Source organism: Garra rufa, chromosome 9 (genome assembly GCF_049309525.1).
Source record: "Garra rufa chromosome 9, GarRuf1.0, whole genome shotgun sequence".
Taxonomy (NCBI): Eukaryota; Metazoa; Chordata; class Actinopteri; order Cypriniformes; family Cyprinidae; genus Garra; species Garra rufa.
Window position 1 is genome coordinate 40,024,094 of NC_133369.1, and position 19,747 is coordinate 40,043,840.

A 19,747-nucleotide genomic window follows, 5' to 3' on the forward strand; every position below is an offset into this window, starting at 1 on the left:
CTCGGCTGAGTACAGAACACAGAGTTCCGAATAAGAAAGTGATTCATGAAAACAGAGAGAAGTTGAGAGCCAAATATGGATGTCCCTGAGTAAAGGTTACAGTCCTTTTTGTCTGGTCTCCTCTATTCCAGCAGGATCAGATGAAATGCCAGAGAGAGGAAAGAATGGATAGGGGCTTCAGCTGTGATGGTTTTAAGGTTCTTGACAGCAGGAGATGGAGGACTTTTGGAGTCCAAGGTTGCTTGAACGGAAAGTGCTTTTATTGTTGTTTGTGTTGATTCTGAGAGTAATTTTACAAGACATGGTGCTAAATGTGAGGAATAGAACAAATTATCACCAGATGCTGCTGAGGTCTAAAGACCATTTCTAAAGTCTTTCTGTGCCCACAGTCAGTCTCAGGCTATCCAAGAGGTAGAGTTTCTTCATTAGAACAAATTAAAAATGTAGTATTACATGGAACTGTGGTGTGCAGGTGTGCCAAAAGTCTTTTCTCCTTGATTTGAGGTGGCTTTGATTTACGTTTGAGTAAAGTCAGATTAAAGTTCTGACACATTGGTTGAAAAGTAAGATGGCTGGCTTTGGTTCATGCGGTTCTTCTCTTTGCTCCACATGATTTGTTGAGCCCCACAACAGAAACATATGCCTGAGGTAAATCACAGTGGTGTGGTCCTGTCAAACCCAACACAAAATCCCGTCGTTACTGTATATGAAAACAAGCTCTGGAAAGGTGCCGGCCAATTATAAAGCCCAACCGGAAGAAAAATTACTCTCTGTATTGGCTCGTAAACACAAGGCTTCAGTTGAAAAACTTGGCAATATTTACAAAAAGGGTGGATATGGAGCTCCTGTGTGGAGTATAGCATTTCTGTAATTATTAGCAATGAAACCTGTTAGCAGTTTCAACTCTTCCTGTCTTAGCGATTGGGGATTTGGAGAATTAAACTAGTTGAAGTTATTTCCTACATACTGGGACCAGAATTCAGGTGGTAGAGCCAAATGTGAGACAAATTGCCAGTTGGTCAGTAACTTTTTTTAGGAGCTGTACGTTTAACATTGGATAAAAATTATAACCTGACTATCACTTAACATCCGAGATGACGGTGTGTCTAAATGCATGTCTTAAAACTTTGTAGCTACATTTCTAGAAAATGTTCTAGCTACATTTAGTGCCTATTTTGTCTAAGATAAATGATTTAAACTAAAACAGTCAGAATCTGCAAAATGTTAATTATTTTTTTTAGATAACAGCGATCATACAAAATGTATGTAATTTTTTATTTAGCACTGACATGAATAAGATATTTCACATAAAAGATGTTTAAATATAGTCCACAAGAGAAAATAATAGTTCAAAAATGTACATACACTTCATTCTTAATACTGTGTTTGTTGCCTGAATGATCCGCAGCTGTTTAGTTTGTTTGGTGATAGTTGTTCATGAGTCTCTTGTTTGTCCTGAACAGTTAAACTGCCCACTGTTCATCAGAAAAATCCTTTAGGCCCCACAAATTCTTTGGTTTTTCAGCATTTTTCAACCCTTTCCAATAATGACTGTATGATTTTGAGATTCATCTTTTCACACTGAGGACATTTGAGGAACTCATATGCAACTATTCAGATTCATGGCTGGTATATTTTCTCAATGCACTATATATTATACATTTAATTTAATGAATGCAAAATACAATTGGTAGATTATGGCAAAACATTTTTTGTACCTTCCTTAAATACAGTGTAGATTACATTACTTTGGCATTATATTTGATAGTGAATACTCTTTTATTCGTTCTCACATGCGTATAATAACGTACGCATGCAAAAGCTTGCACTGACACACATACAAACACACGCACAGTCTGACATTCAGAAACACACTCAGCAGTAGGCAAGATTAAATTGGACTCTCAGGCTGCCAATATTGAGGTCGGAATGTTAATGAGAGTTTTCTATGGGGACACATTGAGAAAGAGAAATGGAGAGAGAACATGGCATGTTGTGAGCTTCGACCTGTGCTTTCTGTATACAGCTCCTCAGAGCCGTCGATAAAGAGATAATCATGGATACTGAGGGAGAGAGAGAAAGAGAGAGATGCATGCTCATTATTTCATATAGGTGCTGAGTCAGAGGCAGAGTCTGGCTTTAGCTACTGCGCTAATGCACAAGTTACTCTGCTCAACCCTGCCACATGCTGGCGGACTGAAGAACTGCAGTTTAAACAGTAAACACTATGAGACGAGCACAGATCTTTACCTGAGAACCAAGTGCTTGAGTTATGGAGCATATGTCCCTTTAATAAATAATCTAAACCATCTGAAAGTGCAAATAGTTTGTTAGAAAGTAAAGAACATGATCATCAACTCAAATCTCTTTTCCTTGTTTTCTCCTGCAGAAAAGCTCTACAACTCAACCGGACGTGAGCTGCGAAGAGCGCTGTTCTCTCTGAAGCAAATCTTTCAGGTAAGCTTTCCCGCTTTGACTGAGACTTAGCCTTAGCGCAGAGCACCTGCTAATGTCTTTTTGGTTAGTTGCACATGTGTCTGAGTGTGTCTGTGTTTTCATGCATGTTTTAGTTGTACGGTTGTATGCTGGAATTTCTCTCACTGCACAGAAAATGCCAGATACCAAAGCTGGAGTCTCCATCATTGATTGATTTTAAAGCTGTGCTGGAAGCTACTGTTTTTCCTCTAGAGGAACCATGTCTGACCACCGCATTGTGTGTGTGTATGAGATTAAATGTCTTTCCACTAAAGTTTAGGCATTTTTAATGGCAAAAGCACCTGAAACTTTCACACCTGTCAACAAGTGGGTAATTTAAACCTGCTAGAGGTTATGCATAAACACTCACAAATACTCTGAGGCAGAAACAAACACAAACATACATGCTAGCTTTGACAAAGCACATATGGGCATACTTTGATGGGAAAGCTAATGACCTGTAACTTGTCTACAAACTAGGCCACAAACTACTCATAATTCAAAGTAGTTAAACCAAAGTCAAGCTTTTTTATGCTAAGAACGAATAAGCTACAATACAAAATGCTGACAAAAATGACTACATATGATATCACTACATATGAAGCTAAATGAGGGCACACTATATAACTTATGTAATTTATTCACCCTTACAAAAAAAATAACCATGCTTTTATTGTGGTAAATGTTTAGTAACCATTTTTTGGTGTATTGATTGCTATTTGTATAACCACAGCTTTACTACAGATACCATGGTTAAACTATGGTTCTGCTTAAAGGGAATGTGCGCTGCGTCCTCTAATGGATACAGTGTCTCGTTCCTTCCCGGGGAACTATGCCCTGCTGAAAAAACCAGCATATGCTGGTTTTTTCAGCAGGGATGGTTCCATGCTTAACCCGAGACGTTCCCCTTAAAGGGAACCACCACTGCATCCTCTAATGGAGACTATGGCATTCCCCATAAGGTCCACTAGAGCAGAAGTTATGTTTACATCAGCCGTGGCTCGGCATGTGTTTCGACCCTCTATACCGCACACGTCAACGGCACAGCTCCAGCACGGCTACCGGAGCAGTTTGCGGACAGTTTAGTCAATGCTCGCGTTTATACGATCCGCCCTGCAGCTCGCTGAAACGTCCCAGAAGCGACTGTCCATGCTACATCGCTAAGGTTAGGCTAATTTCTCACCTCGTCCCTTCCCACCCACCAACGATTCGAATCTCTGTAGGCGGGATTTATTTGAATAATATTCTAATGGACCGCCTTGTGACATCATAGCATCCAGAAAACAAACGCTGTAGTTCAAAGGAGCCATTCGTTGTAGTTCTTGAAAAGGGATTTTTGAAAAACTAAATATCTCCCTTTGGAGTGGACTTTGAGATTTGTAACTTTGTAGATGTTTTTTATACCCACGCATACACACTGGCTAAATTTCAAAATATGAAAAAAACATAATAGGACCCCTTTAAAGTCGTAATTATTAAAAAGTCTCATTTATATAGCCATTTTCATGGGACACACAGTCAAACTATGAGATAATAAATCACAAATAGAAAAAGGCACAATTACAAGTTTGCTTTTGTAAAAGCTACACTAATTTGAAAACAGCTGCTGCTTAATTGTAGTTAGGTCAGTAGCAGTGCTACATTTAGTTAGCTACTCCCACAACACTGACACACACACACACACACACACACACACACACACACACACACACACATGTTGGGTTTACATGTTTTATGGGGACATTGCATAGGCGTAATGGTTTTTATACTGTACAAACCGTACTTTCTATGGCCCTACACCTAAACCTAGCCCTCACAGGAGATTGTGCACACTTTTACTTCATCAAAAAAACTCATTGTGCATGATTTATAAGCCTGTTTCCTCATGGGGACCTGAGAAATGTCCCCACAAGGTCAAAATCTACTGGTATTCCTATCCTTGTGGGGACATTTGGTCCCCACAACGTGATGAATACCAGGTACACACATACACACACACACACACACACACACACACACACACACACACACACACACAGAGAGAGAGCCAGGGCTTGGACAGAATTCCAATTCAGCAGTTCCATTTATTGAAACCGATCTCATAATCCTCCTAATCTCCCTGCATTTTAATCTAAGATGTATGAATCACTTGAGAACATTATGTATGAGCAGTCATCTGATTGATCGCTTGACTCAGGGAGAATTGTGGCAAGAATCGCATTCTTCATGCTGTCGTGCGTTTAAGTATATTTCGCATCTGCACTAAAGTGCATTTCTCCAGACGTGGGCATACTGTGTCATTATAGTCTGGCTGTGCCAATATAAATTCCACAAATCCAACACCCCTAATCATTTTCAGATCAGCCAATAGGGTGTGTCCGTGCGAATCCCAAAGCAGACAAAATAAGCAGGAGCCCGGTTCACTTCCCCACGACACACAGGACGGAGGAAGGACGCATGCTGTAATCGGAGAATTAGAGAAGTGTGCCCAGCCGTGGGCCTGTGTGCGTGTGAGTGCCATAAATCAAGCGGAGACACGTACTGCTCCTCACACCTCTTATACACTGTGTTTAATGGGCTCTTTACTGCAGGGAAGCAGTCGATCAGCACTTAGCAACCCAAATTTACTCAAGCCCAAACACAAAGGGTTTCCATGGGTAGGAAGTGAAAAGGATTTAAAACTGTAAGTACTCAGTGAGGGAGATCTGGAGGAACTGTAAAGGGACGAGTCCAAGACAGCTCTATAAAACAACACTCGGCCAAAGTGCATTTAAATAAGTAGGTTTTATAAAAGACAATAATTATGCGAAACATACTGTAAAGATCAATGATGGGAATAACAGCATTATAAAGAAACGTCGTTACTAACGGCATTACTTTTTTCAGTAAGGAGTAAACTTTACTGAGATAAATTCTGGCTTATTTCTCTCGGCAAGTTTTCATTTAGAAACGAAAGTAGCCGAGATGAACTTGATGAATGTTCACGTTTTTTACGGAGATTATGTGGGCATTTATTTGCATGTCAGCGTGTCTCACGTGGATGTTTTCAATTTGAAAAGCGGAGCCGCTCATGGGCATGATTACATTAAAGAGTTTAGACGGAAAAAACTTGAGCTCATGTTGGTATCATACAGATTACTTTAACAGAGAATATTTGTTTTCGACTTGAAGCTTTGTATACATATATTTCTTATGTCTGTAAAGTAGGTATTCTTTGAAAATAACTCAGATTGAGATTCAGATTGTTTTATTTACGTGTCTGTGAAGAGAGGTGACGGAGACTGAGGCAGCAGAGAAAGCTCCCTCTTTATTTTCTTTATTTTACAAAAGTACATTGTTATTATGACTATACACTAAGAAAAGTAGAGCTTTTGCAGTTTCAAACTGTACCTTAATCTTATCTGTGGGATGTTTTTCATGTCCGTGGGTTGAAGCGACTCGTGATAACGTGATATTTAGCCCCTGGTAGGTATCTCTCACATTGTCCCACAGCAACGAATAGTATAAGTTAGTGTACAATGTTTTATTAATTTACCATATTTGAACTTTTTTTAAAAGTAACACAATAGTTACTTTCCCAGGTAATTAGTTATTTCTATGATAGTGCAACTCAGATACTAATTCATTTACTATTTGTGAGAAGTAACTAGTAACTAGTAACTTTTTTTAAGTAATGTGCCCAAGACTGGTAAAGATAAAATCATTTTATTATATTTTATTTGAATTTTACAATTTTATTAAATTTGATAAATATTAAGAAAGTGTACATTTAATTGTAATTTTAAAATTGTAGTACAATTTAATAGATTTAAACTTTTAAATAAATTACTTTATTTGACCTTTCAATAGTTCATAAAAGCATGCTGGGCTACTTTTCAGATTATTTTAAGAAGTTCCCAGCACCTGGTGGACAGAAAGTTTGCAGAACAATGCAACATGTGTTGGTGTAGGAGGGGGAACCTTTAGGGAGCGTAGAGAAAATGCTGACAGAGCATTTGACAGATAGGAATTCATAAGCTTCAGTTTGGGCTGTGTCAGTTTGAAATCAAGCCCATTTCTGAAAACACAACTGGACCTTTCTGTAATTCTCTTTGGTCACCCTGAAAGTGTTTTGCAATAGAACAAAACATCTTTGGTTGCATTATGGAGTGTGATTTTCCTGATGGTTGATTTCTGCAGGATGTTTAAAAATGTTGACATGCATCAATGTTTCTTTTATATTTCGTACATGTATTGAGATTCTGTTGCTTGTGTTTCTCTTGCAGGATGATAAAGATCTGGTGCACGAGTTTGTGATGGCTGAAGGACTCACATGTCTTATAAAAGTGGGAGCTGAGGCTGACCAGAACTACCAGAACTACATCCTCAGAGGTACCACATTACCAGACATCACACTATACCAGTATTTGACCCCTGGAATTGATTTGAAGTTGAAGTTACTTTTATTTAACCAGCAAGTTTTCTTTTGACCCAGGCTTCTCCGAAAAGATAATAAGACGATGTAAAAAAATATTTCTTAGCTTTTATTTACATTTGAACAAAAGGTGGCATGTCCAAAATTATTCATACTCTTTGCAAACTGTCACAGTCTATGGGAAAATCTAAAGTTCTATACCATTCCAAATAGTCCAAGCTGTTTTAAAGCATCCTAATTACCCTGATTCATTGGGAACAGCTGTTTTAATCAACTCAACAGGTGAAAAACAGAAGCTCTCTGCTGTTGGTTTGTGGACAGTCATGGCTAAGACTAAGGAGCTCACTGAGAACCTGCGGCTGCGCATTGTGGCTGCTCACAAGTCAGGAAAGGGCTATAAGACCAAATGTTTTGAAGTTCCAGTGGCTACAGTGCAAAGTATTATTAAAAAATACAAGACGTTCCGCACTGTGAAAAATCTCAGAGGACGTGGTCGGAAGCCAAAAGTGACACCTGTGCTGGCCAGGAGGATAGTGAGAGAGGTAAAAAGGAATCCAAGGATCACCACCAAGGCCATTCTGATGAACATCTCAAGGCAGACAGTCCAACGGACACTGCACACCGCTGGGTTCCACGGACGCAGACCAAGGAGGACACCACTTCTCCGGATAAGGCACTCAAAAGCCCGCTTGGTCTTTGTAAATGCTCATCTGGACAAAGAAGAAGACTTCTGGTCTTCTGTTTTATGGTCAGATGAAACAAAAATTGAATTGTTTGGCCACAATGATGTAGCCTTCATTTGGCGTAAAAAAGGAGAAGCCTTCAACCCTAAGAACATCATCCCCACAGATGTTATGTCAAACATAATGGTGGGAAGCTAATGTTTTGGGGGTGTTTTTTGGCCGGTGGACCAGGGAACCTAATCACAGTAATGGCACCATGAAAAAGGAGCAATACATCAAAATTCTTAACAACAACATCAGGCAGTCTGCAGAGAAACTTGGCCTTGGGCACCAGTAGACATTTCAGCACGACAACGACCCAAAACGCACAGCAAAAGTGGTAAAGAAATGGTTAGCAGACAAAAACATTAACGTTTTGCAGTGGCCCAGCCAGAGTCCTGACTTAAATCCAATTGAGAATCTGTGGAGGGAGCTAAAGATCACGGTGATGGCAAGGAGACCCTCCAACCTGAAAGAGCTGGAGCTCATCACTAAAGATGAATGGGCAAAAATACCAGTGGACACATGCAAAAAGCTGGTCAGCAATTATAGGAAGCGTTTGTTTGCTGTAATAGCCAATAAAGGCTTTTCTATTGATTATTGAGAATTAATAATTAATAAGATTAAGATTAATAAGAATAAATAATTATGGACATGCCACTTTTTGTCCAAATGTAAATAAAAGATGAGTAATATTTTTTTCCCACAATGATGCCTCTTGTACATCGTCTTATTATCTTTTGGGAGAAGCCTATGTCATTTCCGGTTAAAAAAAAACTTGCTGGTTGAATAAAAGTAACTTTAAGGCAGAATTTGCGAGGGGTATGAATAATTTCGGGCTTGACTGTAGTTATGAATAAGTGTTCCCTGAAGTCCATGTTGTGACTGACTCTGTGTTGTATATTATACCACATTAATATTGTTAACTCCCAGCAATGTCACTACAAACCACAAACACTATAACCCAACACCAAACATCTATACATCCAAACCACATCACAAGGAGTTAAATTACTACAACACAGTAAATTTTAAACTTGGGCACCAAACATTTTCCACCCAGGACTATTAATTGCCAATAAAGCATCAGAATGTCTTCTTTTCCTCAGAGGGAGGGGCGGCAGGGGGTTGCTGAAATTCGGTTTATGATCTGCAACATCCTGCCAGGCCTTTTTATTGGGCGCTTAAGCATGTGAGCCCTGCCCTCTCGCAGTGGGCTGTGAAATACGGATGACCTCTCGGGGAGGGTTTCCAGCCCCCCTTTAGACCTCCCCATTGGCCTGCAACCTCATCCCCAGGCAGAGGAAGCTCTTAGCGGCCTGTTAACATGTCTGACCTTTCACCTCACATTCATGGGGAGAATAAATTAGCCAGGGCAACCAGGAGCAACGCGTTTATTAATGGCAATTATTGGGGTCAATGAACGGTGTGCGTGATTGTGCATTTCAGCGCTTGTTTTGTTTGCCAGTATGCACAGAGTGGTTACATCTGGGCATCTGAAGCATACTTGTGTGGTATACTCATATGTTAAAGCTGAAGGGTATCAGCTTCCGTTTTTAAAAGCTTGTTTGTGCATGTGGGTGGCGGGGTGTCTGTGTGTTTACAAATGTGTTTACAAATAGACAAAAGCAGAACATTGCATTAGAGCTGTGTGATGTACTGTATTTACTGTATGCATTGTTAGGAATATAGTGTAAGCTGTTCTGGGCTGTTATTTTTTTTCAGCATTTTGAATAGTTGTAACATCTAATCGCTGCAGTAAAAAAATCACAGAACTTTGAATGCGTAAAGGGTCTGTGGCTAGTTGCATGTTGTGTAATTATGGGATTGATGAGATGTATGGTCGCCCACCAATTACTCAAAATGTCAGCTCCACTATGCAATTTGATTTAAAGACTTAACATTTCACATGCAAGTCTCTTTCCTCGTGGGAAACAAATGTGCCTCAATGACCTATAAGTTTAACCTTTTTTAAAAAAGTATTTATTGTTCAATCAAAAGATCCAGTGGATCGAAGAATTTATAAACATCATTGTTAGAAGTGATTTTTATAAGTGCAAAATGAAATTAGATTTGTTGAGTTTCTGTGGATCTGAAAATTAAAACATAAGACATAAGGACATATTTTTAAGGACTATTTTACAAATGGCTGTTAAAAACAAGCAAAAAATAAGGTATCAATGTGGAGCTGCAGTAATAAAGACAGAAATTAACCACATAATTCATATCTAATCAGATATATCAGTCAATTTTGTAAGTAATGAACAGATAAATTCGTAAATCTGTATCTATATATATCTATATAAAATCTATTTCAATTTAAATATATTTTAAAATGTAATTTATTTCTGTGATGTCAAAGCTTAATTTTCAGAAGCCATTAAACCAGTCTTCAGTGTTACATGATCCTTCAGAATTCATTACAACAAGATGATTTGGTGCTCAATAAACTTTGTTTTGGAATCCAGTTTCTGCCACTGAAAAAAAAAACAAAAATAAAAAACGACTTTTTATCTCACAATTCTTACTTTTTTTCTTGCAGATGTGAGTTTACATCTCGCAATTCTAAATTTTCCTCAGAATTGTAAGATATAAACTCGCAATTCTGAGAAATGAAGTCAGAACTGCGAGACATAAACTCACAATTCTGTAAGATGTAAGATTTGGACTTTATACAATTGCCAGTTTATATCTCACAATTCTGAGAAAAAAGTCAGAATTGCATAATACAAACTTGCAATTATGAGAAAAAAGTCAGAATTTCAAGTATATCTCTCATAATTCTGACATTATAACTCGCAATTGAGAGTTTATCTCTCGCAATTCTGACTTTATAACTTGCAATTGCGAGTTTGTCTTACAATTCTGAGAAAAAAGTCAGAATTGTGGGGAAAAGTCAGAATTTTTTGTTTATCTCTCACAATTCTGACTTTACAACTCGCAATTGCTCGTTTATATCTTAAAATTCTGAGAAAAAAAGTCAGAATTGTGAGAAAAAGTAAGAATTTAGATTTTATCTCTCGCAATTCTGACTTTATAACTTGCAATTGCGAGTTTGTCTTACAATTCTGAGAAAAAAGTCAGAATTGTGAGAAAAAGTCAGAATTTTTTGTTTATCTCACAATTCTGACTTTACAACTCGCAGTTGCGAGTTTATATCTTACAATTCTGAGAAAAAAAGTCAGAATTGTGTGAAAAAGTCTGAATTTTTAGTTAATCTCTTGCAATTCTGACTTTATAACTCGCAATTGCGAGTTTATATTTTACAATTCTGAGAAAAAAAAAGTCAGAATTGTGAGTTTGTATGATGCAATTCTGAGAAAAGTCAGAATTTTTAGTTTATCTCTCACAATTCTGACTTTATAACTCGCCATTGCAAGTTTATATCTTACAATTCTGAGAAAAAAGTCAGAATTACAAGAACAAAATGTCAGAACTGTGAGATATAAACACATTTGTGAGAAAGAAGTCAGACTTTCGCAATTCTGACTTTATAACTCGTAATTGCGAGGTTTCTAAGATGAGTTGCAATAACCTTTTTTATTCCTTATTAAATGGAGGAAACGGCATTTCATACATTTATTATCATTGTTAATAATAAATACAGTCATACTGCTTAATATTTTTTGTAAACTGTGATACTTGGTAACTGTGACTTTTTTTTTTCGATCATGAGTTCGATTAACTACATATTTTCCTATATTTAGGAATAGGACAGCTATCATGGCATTCCTATATAAGGTCTATTCTGTATTATTCAGCAACATTATCACTTGCTCAGCAAATGACCCTTCTCCATCCCCAGCTCCTCCTTTCATCACAGTCAAGACTTGTCTTTCTGATATTACTCGTTTTACTGAATCAGACTGCTTTTATCTTGTCGTTAAGAACATTAATGATATCTGCTAAATTAGTTTTTGGTTCTTCTTGCTCATTCATGACAGGCTGCAGTGTTCTTTTTTTTTTCAGAAACAAAAAGTTTTTGGACTCTAAACGTATAAATGATTGTGCATGTTTTTTGTTTGTGAATTCAGTCTTCATGCTCTGTGGGAGAGCTTAAAGTGATTTCTTTACTGGACGCTGCTTGTTTATAGTCAAAGCAGTTGGATTTACAGGGTCAGGGACTGACGACAGACACCTAAACACTAAATCCGCATGTTGAGACTTACTGGCAGTCTGTACAATTTACAGCCTGTCCGCAATGACAGCGGCTTTCTGTAACACAAAAACAAAGCTACACATTACTCCCCATAGTATAATATTTCAGCTAGCCCAAAATGGAAATACATTTTGTGCATCTGAGGACCGACTGGTACAGTTATGCTAGACTTAGTATTTTTCTCAATGTGAAAGTTCTTCAGGTGTTTTATAGGCAATGTGGCTATTCCTTTTTAGACTTCCACATTTTATTTCCTAGTTTCCACACCCATATGATTCATGCTGCTGCTATGCTTTTATAGACTCTCAGGAAGTCTCAGCACACCTTTGAGGAACAGGATGCCATAATTATCTCAAACTGAGCCTGCGTGCTTCTCTAAAGGTTTGCCGTGCATCCCTGTATTTACAGCTAAATTAGTTTCAATATGAAACACACTTGAATTAAAGTTGCATTGTCCTGGTGGGACCTGATTTCAGAGTGTTTACTTGCAATCAGTGCTTGTGCCCTGGTTATAGGTTTGAACCCACATTGACACAAACATCTCAGTTGATTAAGACGCCAAATGCCAAACTCCCATCTGGGACAGAGTGAAACTGAAAGAGAACGAGAGATACAGTGAGAGAGATCAAGAGGATGATGATGATGACGACAAGTTGTCTAAATGATAGCTTCAATCCATTCCCGCTCATTTGCACTTTGTTTACTTCATTTGTCTCTGTTTTTTGCTGTTTTTGTGCGAGTTGTTTGTTTGTTTGGAATGGATCGGTCTGGCTGTGGGAAAGCGCTGCTGTTGTTGCCTCTCTTCTCTGCAGCATGGCTATAACCTGGCTCACAGATGACCTAGTTTCTCATGACCAGAAGAAACACACACTGTGGTGATCTTTTCCTTGCAATGTTTTTTTGGGGAACATGCACACACGTACACTGCAGACCACACTGAAACTGTGTCATTTTTCATTTAAAACTGGAAATAACCAAAATGTTTTGTAGACTGAAAGCAGTTACGTTTATGTTGCGCTGACTGGTAGGCATTTTCGTCTGACACATACTGACACCTAGTGGTGTGGATGTAGCATCTAAACACAAACATTTTTGGTTACCAGTGCCATTTTAGAAATGCACTATTTACAGTCAACCATTATTAATGTATTTTATAAGTAAAAATATCTAATAATCTCAACAATAAAGCAAGTTTCCGAATGGTCATGTGATTTCAAAATGGCTGCCCCCAATTAGTCGACTGGGTCCATGTAGAATAAGACAGAAAATAGGAGACACTTTTAAGGCTAAAATGCACTACGTGACTTTGCCCACATTTTCCACCATTTACAGTTTGAAACGTTGTCGATAGTTGTCAAATGTTTCACTCTGGAGGTTGTGTTAGTTTTGTTAATGACGTTTGTTAATGACAAAAAATGTTTGTTGACAAGTTTTTTTTTTTCCCCATGACTAAACTGAGACAATGACAAGATGACAATAAGGTAATGAAAACGATAGTTGTCAAATCAGTCTGCAGATTTTCGAAAGTTTGAGAAGACAGAATTCACAAATTTAAATCTGGAGGTTGTGTTAATTTCGTTAATGAAAACTATGACAAACAATGTTCATTGACGAGCTTTCTGTCCAATGACTAAGATGAAAATATGTTGAGATGACAATAAGGTCAATAAAAACGATAGTTGTCAAAAGTCAGTCTGCAGATTTTTTTGAAAGTTGGAGATGACAGAATTCGCAAATTTCACAGTTTTTTTTTAGCTTCAGACCTATGATTTCATTTAGTTGGAGGTTGTGTTAATTTCGTTAAAGAAAACTGACAAAAAATGTTCGTTGACAAGCTTTTACCATGACTACAATAAGGCGATGACGAGACAACAGTAAGGTCAATAAACGATAAGCTTTCATGTGTGTGGTTGCCAGATATCAAGAATTCAAATCCCCAAATCAGAGCTTCTCTGTTAAAAGGATACATTTTCTGCCCAGTGTTTTTGGTTTTAAAGGAGAGGTTTACTTCCAGAACAAAAATTTACATCCAAGATGTTCATGTCTTTCTTTCTTTAGTCATAAAGAAATTATGTTTTTTGAGGAAAACATTTCAGGATTTCTCTCCATATAGTGGACTTCTATGGTGCCCCAGAGTTTGAACTTCCAAAATGCAGTTTAAATGCAGCTTCAAAGGGCTCCAAATGATCCCAGCAGATGAAGAAGGGTCATATCTAGCGAAATGATGGTAATTTTCTAAAAAAAATCAGTTTTTATACATTTTAACCTCAAATGTTCGTCTTGTCTAGCTCTGCGTGAACTCTATGTATTCCGGTTCATGACAGTTATGTTAGGTCAAAAAACTCCCATCTCATTTTCTTCTCCAACTTCAAAACTTCAAAACATCGCAGTTTACCTTTTTTTTTTTTTGTAAAGGGCATTTGATCATCTTTGCATGTTCACTTTGTAAACACGGAGTCAGTACTTCTGCAGCGGTGTAGGACGATTTTAAAGTTGGAGGAGAAAATGAGATGGGAGTTTTTCGAAATACCCTGTCTTGATATAGTATATAATATTGTGTAAGTATATAAATTGTCATTTTTTTTTTAAATAACCGATCGTTTCACTAGATCAGACCTTTCTTCCTCAGCTGGGATCATTTAGAGCCCTTTGAAGCTGCATTTAAACTGCATTTTGGAGGTTCAAATTCAGGGGCACCATAGACGTCCACTATATGGAAAGAAATCATTAAATGTTTTCCTCAAAAAGCTATTTCTTTACGACTGAAGAAAGACAGACCTGAACATCTTGGATGGCAAGGGGTGAGTAAAATATCTGTACATTTTTGTTCTGAAAGTGAACTTCTCCTTTCATTTTTAGAATCTGGCACATGCTTGCTGTTCATTATGGAAGCGCCAATGATGATCTGAAAAAACAGACAAACAAGTTTAGTGATCTTCGAGTGAGATATTTGGCTTAAATGAGAGTTTAATTCACCCCATCTGTCTTCTGTCATGAGATCTTGACTATTTTGTTTGTGGTCATTTTGTATCAGTTTTAAAACCAATATACAGCATGACTAATATGTGATTAAGTTTTCATTGACTAAAATGCTTTCCCTAGGAATCAAACCAATGACATTGGCTTTGCTAGTGCCATTCTCTACTTTTTAATCACAAATGCAGCACATGCATTTGTCTATGCAGATCCACATCTTCTCTTGGGGGGATATGACATATCATGGTGAGATAAGGCTGCTCTTTTGCTGGGCCACTCTTGTTGGCTGCTTTGAGCACCTGGGGGATCGTTGATAGGAATACTAGAGGCCTGAGATTTCAGCGCCATTGCTCCAAGCCAAGCGCATGAAAACACATGGAGAAGTTGGGTCAGTGCCACAGCGTAAATCTGGGTTTACACCTTCCCTCTTAACACACTCTGTGTTCTGTCCAACACATTTGCATGCTTATGATCCTATTCTGCTCTGTCCGTGAAAATCAAGGCAGCCGAGTACATTCAACTTTATAGATCGACATGACAGACCGAATGTAAACCGCTAGCCAGATATATACAGTGCGGTCCAATAAGACCACATAGAAAATCTGTAAAATATTAGGAAAATATGAAATAAGTATATACAGTATATACACAAAAGAAATGAATACTTTTTCAGAAATTGAACTAATCAAAAGTGACAGTAAAGACTTTTACATTGTTACAAAAGATAAAAATAAATGCAGTTATTTTGAAGTTTCTGTTCATCACAGAATAAGTTATAAAGTCAAAATTGCGAGAAAAAAGTCAGAATTATGAGATTTTGACTTTTTTCTCAGAATTGCATTTGTATCTCGCAGTTCTGACTTTCTCAAAATTTAGACTTTTTTTTACATGATATAAACTCACACTTGTGATTTATAAAGTCAAAATTGTGAAAAAAAAGTCAGAATTGCGGGATATAAACTCGCAATTGTGACAAATACAGTGAAAATTAAAATTGAAATAATTTTTTTTTCTTGCAATATTGACTTAATAACTTTTCTCATAGCTGTGTGATATAAACTTGCAATTGCGAGTTATAGTCTAAATTGCGAGCAAAAAAGTCAGAATTGCATGATATAAACTTGCAATTGCAAATTAAAATTCAAAACTGCGGGAAAAAAGTCAGAATTGCGAGATATATTTCTCAGAATTGTATATATATATCTTGCAATGCTGACTTTTTTGCTCAGAAGTGTGAGCTATAAACTCGCAATTGTGAGTTATAAAGTAAAATTTTTGAAAAAAGTCAGAATTGCAGGATATAAACTCGCAAGTGTGACAAATAAAGTCAGAATTGCAAGACCTTTTCTCTCAGAATTACATTTGTCTCTCGCAGTTCCGACTTTTTTTTCCTCTAAATTTTGACTTTCTATGGCTTTTTTCTCATAATTGCATGATATGAAATTGCAAGTTCTAAAGTCATAATTGTGAGAAAAAAGTCAGAATTGCAGGATATAAACTCGCAATTGCAACAAACAAAGTGAGAATTGCAAGATGTAACATTTAAATTCTTTTAAAACTTTTGTTTTTCAGAATTGCGTTTGTCTCACAATGCTGACTTTTTTCTCGGAATTGTGAGATGTAAACTCACAATTGTGAATTATAAGGTCCAGTTCTGAGTGTTCCAGTGATTCATGTGTCCACTGTTATAAATTTAATTAAATTTGTGGTGCATTTTTGTGTTAATGTGCAAAAATGTGTGCCTCATATTTAATGTTTTTAACACGTCTCTCACAATTTTATTTCACTGTTTGATCATGGGCATGAAGCGTCAGAACGTTCAGTTCCCATATAAAATCCCTGCTAAAACACACACACCCTCTCCATTTACTGTCCCTCTGTGAGTTGAGTTCGGCCCTGTGATTGAGGCCCCTCACACGTGCGCCTCGGGGCGAGAGGCCTCTCAGTGGCTGCCGTCCTTTCCTAAACCTGAGGGAGCATTTCCCCCATAACCCCATCACAGTGGCTGAGCCTGGGGTCCCACAACCATCTGGACTCCACCAGAGCGGCAGATCGGCCCAGATAAATTTTATGAGTGAACAGTGGAAGGTGAAATTAGCAGGAAGAAAGCATGAGAATGTTTATCACTCCATTTGTGATGACAGAGTTACGAAGTGCACTAGTAGGCAGCTAACATCAATGGCGATCTTTCTAACTCCCTAGGGTTCCTTGAAAGCAATGTTGCCCTCAAATCTCCATCCTTGTGGTTTACAGATAGATATGCTATTAAATTGATTTTAAGTGTCCATGTAAAAGCTTTTCTTATAAAATGTATGATATTGAGCAAAGAGCCTTACGTAATGTGTTTGGGTGGTGAAGGACATCTATAATAGAGAGACTTAAAGGGATATTTCACCCAAAAAAACAAATAATATGTCATCATATGCTCACCCTAATGGCATTACAATGACATTGGGCTTACTTTCTTCTGTAGAACACAAAAATCTTTTGAAGCATGTCTCAGTGTTTTTTTGGAAAAATGAACCAGGGGTGTAAACGTTTGAACAGAATGAAGATTTGCACGTTTTCTTTTTTACCTAAATATTTTTTTTTTTAATTATTATTTAGTACTGCCCATTAGAAGCTACAGAAGATACTTACATGTTTCCTAGAAGACAAAACAAGTTACATTTACCCTGGTTTTCAAATTCCAAAAGTTTTCACCCCCCATCTTATAATGCATCATATTTCCTTCTGAAGCATCAGTGAGCATTTGAACCTTCTGTAATAGTTGCATATGAGTCCCTCAGTTGTCCTCAGTGTGAAAAGATGGATCTCAAAATCATACAGTTATTGTTGGAAAGGGTTCAAATACACAAAAATTCTGAAAAACCAAAGAATTTGTAGGACCTGAAGGATTTTTCTGAAGAACAGCAGGCAGTTTAACTGTTCAGGACAAACAAGAGGCTCATGAACAACTATACCTAAACAAAAAACACAGCTGGAGATCAGTCAGGTAACAACATAGTATTAAGAAACAAGTGTATGTAAACTTTAGAACAGGGTCATTTTTTATGAATTCAACTATATTTTCTCCATTTTGGACTATATATGTAAACAGATTTTTATATGAAATATCTTAGTCAGGTCAGTATTAAATAATAAATAATATGCATTTTGTATGATCCCTCTTATTTTGGTAAAATAATGAACATTTTGCAGATTCTGCAAGGTGTATGTAAACTTTTGACTTGAACTGTATATAGTACATAGTGTATATATAGAAAGTCACTTATTTGCCAAGGCAACATTCCAATTTTTTTTTTTCAGTTTTAATTAACAATAACAACACTGAACGAAAATCAAATGCTTCCCAAACCAGACCGGTCCTTGTGACATGCCTGTTAGTATGGTAAAATAACTGAGGTTGCCTTGTAGCCTGAACCTGGCCCGAGACAGAGATGAATCAGGCCATGGCTCTTGGTGATTTTAAATCATGTGAGGGCCAGAGAACTGCTCCCTTACCAGCCCTAAGTCTCCCTCGCCCTGTCCAGCTATCACCGAGATGTTTATGGAAAAGAGATTCATGCTGATGATATTTGTGTATGGTGTATTGTTTGAAAGATGGCACAGCTCTAAAAGTAGCTACATTTTGACTTTAAGTTTTATTTCTGTTTGCATAGTGCAATGTGTTTCACACAATATGATTAATTACAAACAAGTGCCTGCCAGTGTGATTTTTTACATTCATAGTTTTTGGCAGAAATATCCTTTGGATGTAGTCAGTCATTTGTCATGCCATATGCATTAATTTCAGTCTGTTATAGTCTGATTGAAATGGAATGTAAATTTGGTTACACCACACTTCAATTGATAATAAATAAAGAAAACGAGAAAAAGAGACAAAACAGTTTGTCAAAGTTAGTTTGGTCTATCAATAACCCAGATGTTTAAAGCAATGTTTAATGATTTAAACACAGAAAAATACCATTAAAGAGTTAGTTCACCCAAATTTGAAAATTCTGTCATTAATTACTCACCCTCATGTCGTTCCAAAACCCGTAAGACCTCTGTTTATCTTCAGAACACAAATTAAGATATTTTTGATGAAATCCGCGAGCTTGCATAGACAGCAATGCAACTGAAACATTCAAGGCCCAGAAAGGTAGCAGGGACATTGTTAAAATAGTCCACGTGACAACAGTTGTTCAACCTTAATTTTATGAGGCCACACAACATTGTGGTACTCATGAATGTGCAGACTAACACGGAAAATGGTTGAATAAAGTTGTTACTTTTGTTTTCTTTGCACACAAAAAGTATTGTTGTAGCTTCATAATATTACAGTTGAACCACTGACGTCACATGGACCACGTTCACAATGTCCTTATTGCCTTTCTGGGCCTTAAACATGGTAGTTGCGTTGCTGTCTATGCAGGGTCAGAAAGCCTTTGGATTTCATCAAAAATATCCTTATTTGTGTTCTGAAGATAGACGAAGGTCTTATAATTTGGAACAAATAATAAAGAAATGGAAGTATCCATTTTGCAATATTAGTTTTAGTTAGCTCTATATTAAAGGAATAGTTCACTCAAAATGAATACCCATGGCCCCCGACAATATGGAGGTATTATGAAACAAAATGATCAGTCTGTGCAAGAAACTTCAAATTATTTACAAAATGTCCAGTTCAAATTGAATCATATTTTCAAACTGGTTCTTTTTGGTGAACTGGATAAATCGGTTATTTGAACCGTTGTCTCCATTGTCATGTACATATGCTTCATGGTTAACCGGAAAGGTGGAGGCTTTTCTCATGCGGTAGTCTAGACTAGCGCTTAGTTCTTGTTCCAGAAGGGAATCTCCAGAACTGGCATGACTGAAGCAGCAGAATCCAGCACCACGTTCTCATAATGAGTTCCCAGGAGATGAAGAGCACATACTTTCCACATACACTCACCTACAGCTGAAGAACTTCCCTTTTTGCGTTTGAATCAAACACTAGGCATCAAAACACTTTTT

The 19,747-nt window shown here is 37.3% G+C and overlaps 1 protein-coding gene across 2 annotated transcripts in view; it reads left to right on the forward strand.

The window, feature by feature from the left end:
- The window catches only part of fhod3b (formin homology 2 domain containing 3b), a 247,069-nt gene that overhangs the window by 156,682 nt on the left and 70,640 nt on the right, over positions 1–19,747 (forward strand). For both annotated transcript variants that reach the window (XM_073846964.1, XM_073846965.1), the window contains exons 4-5: positions 2,390–2,457; positions 6,741–6,846. In XM_073846964.1, coding sequence (XP_073703065.1) covers positions 2,390–2,457; positions 6,741–6,846 — 174 coding nt within the window. The remainder of the gene's footprint in view (positions 1–2,389; positions 2,458–6,740; positions 6,847–19,747) is intronic.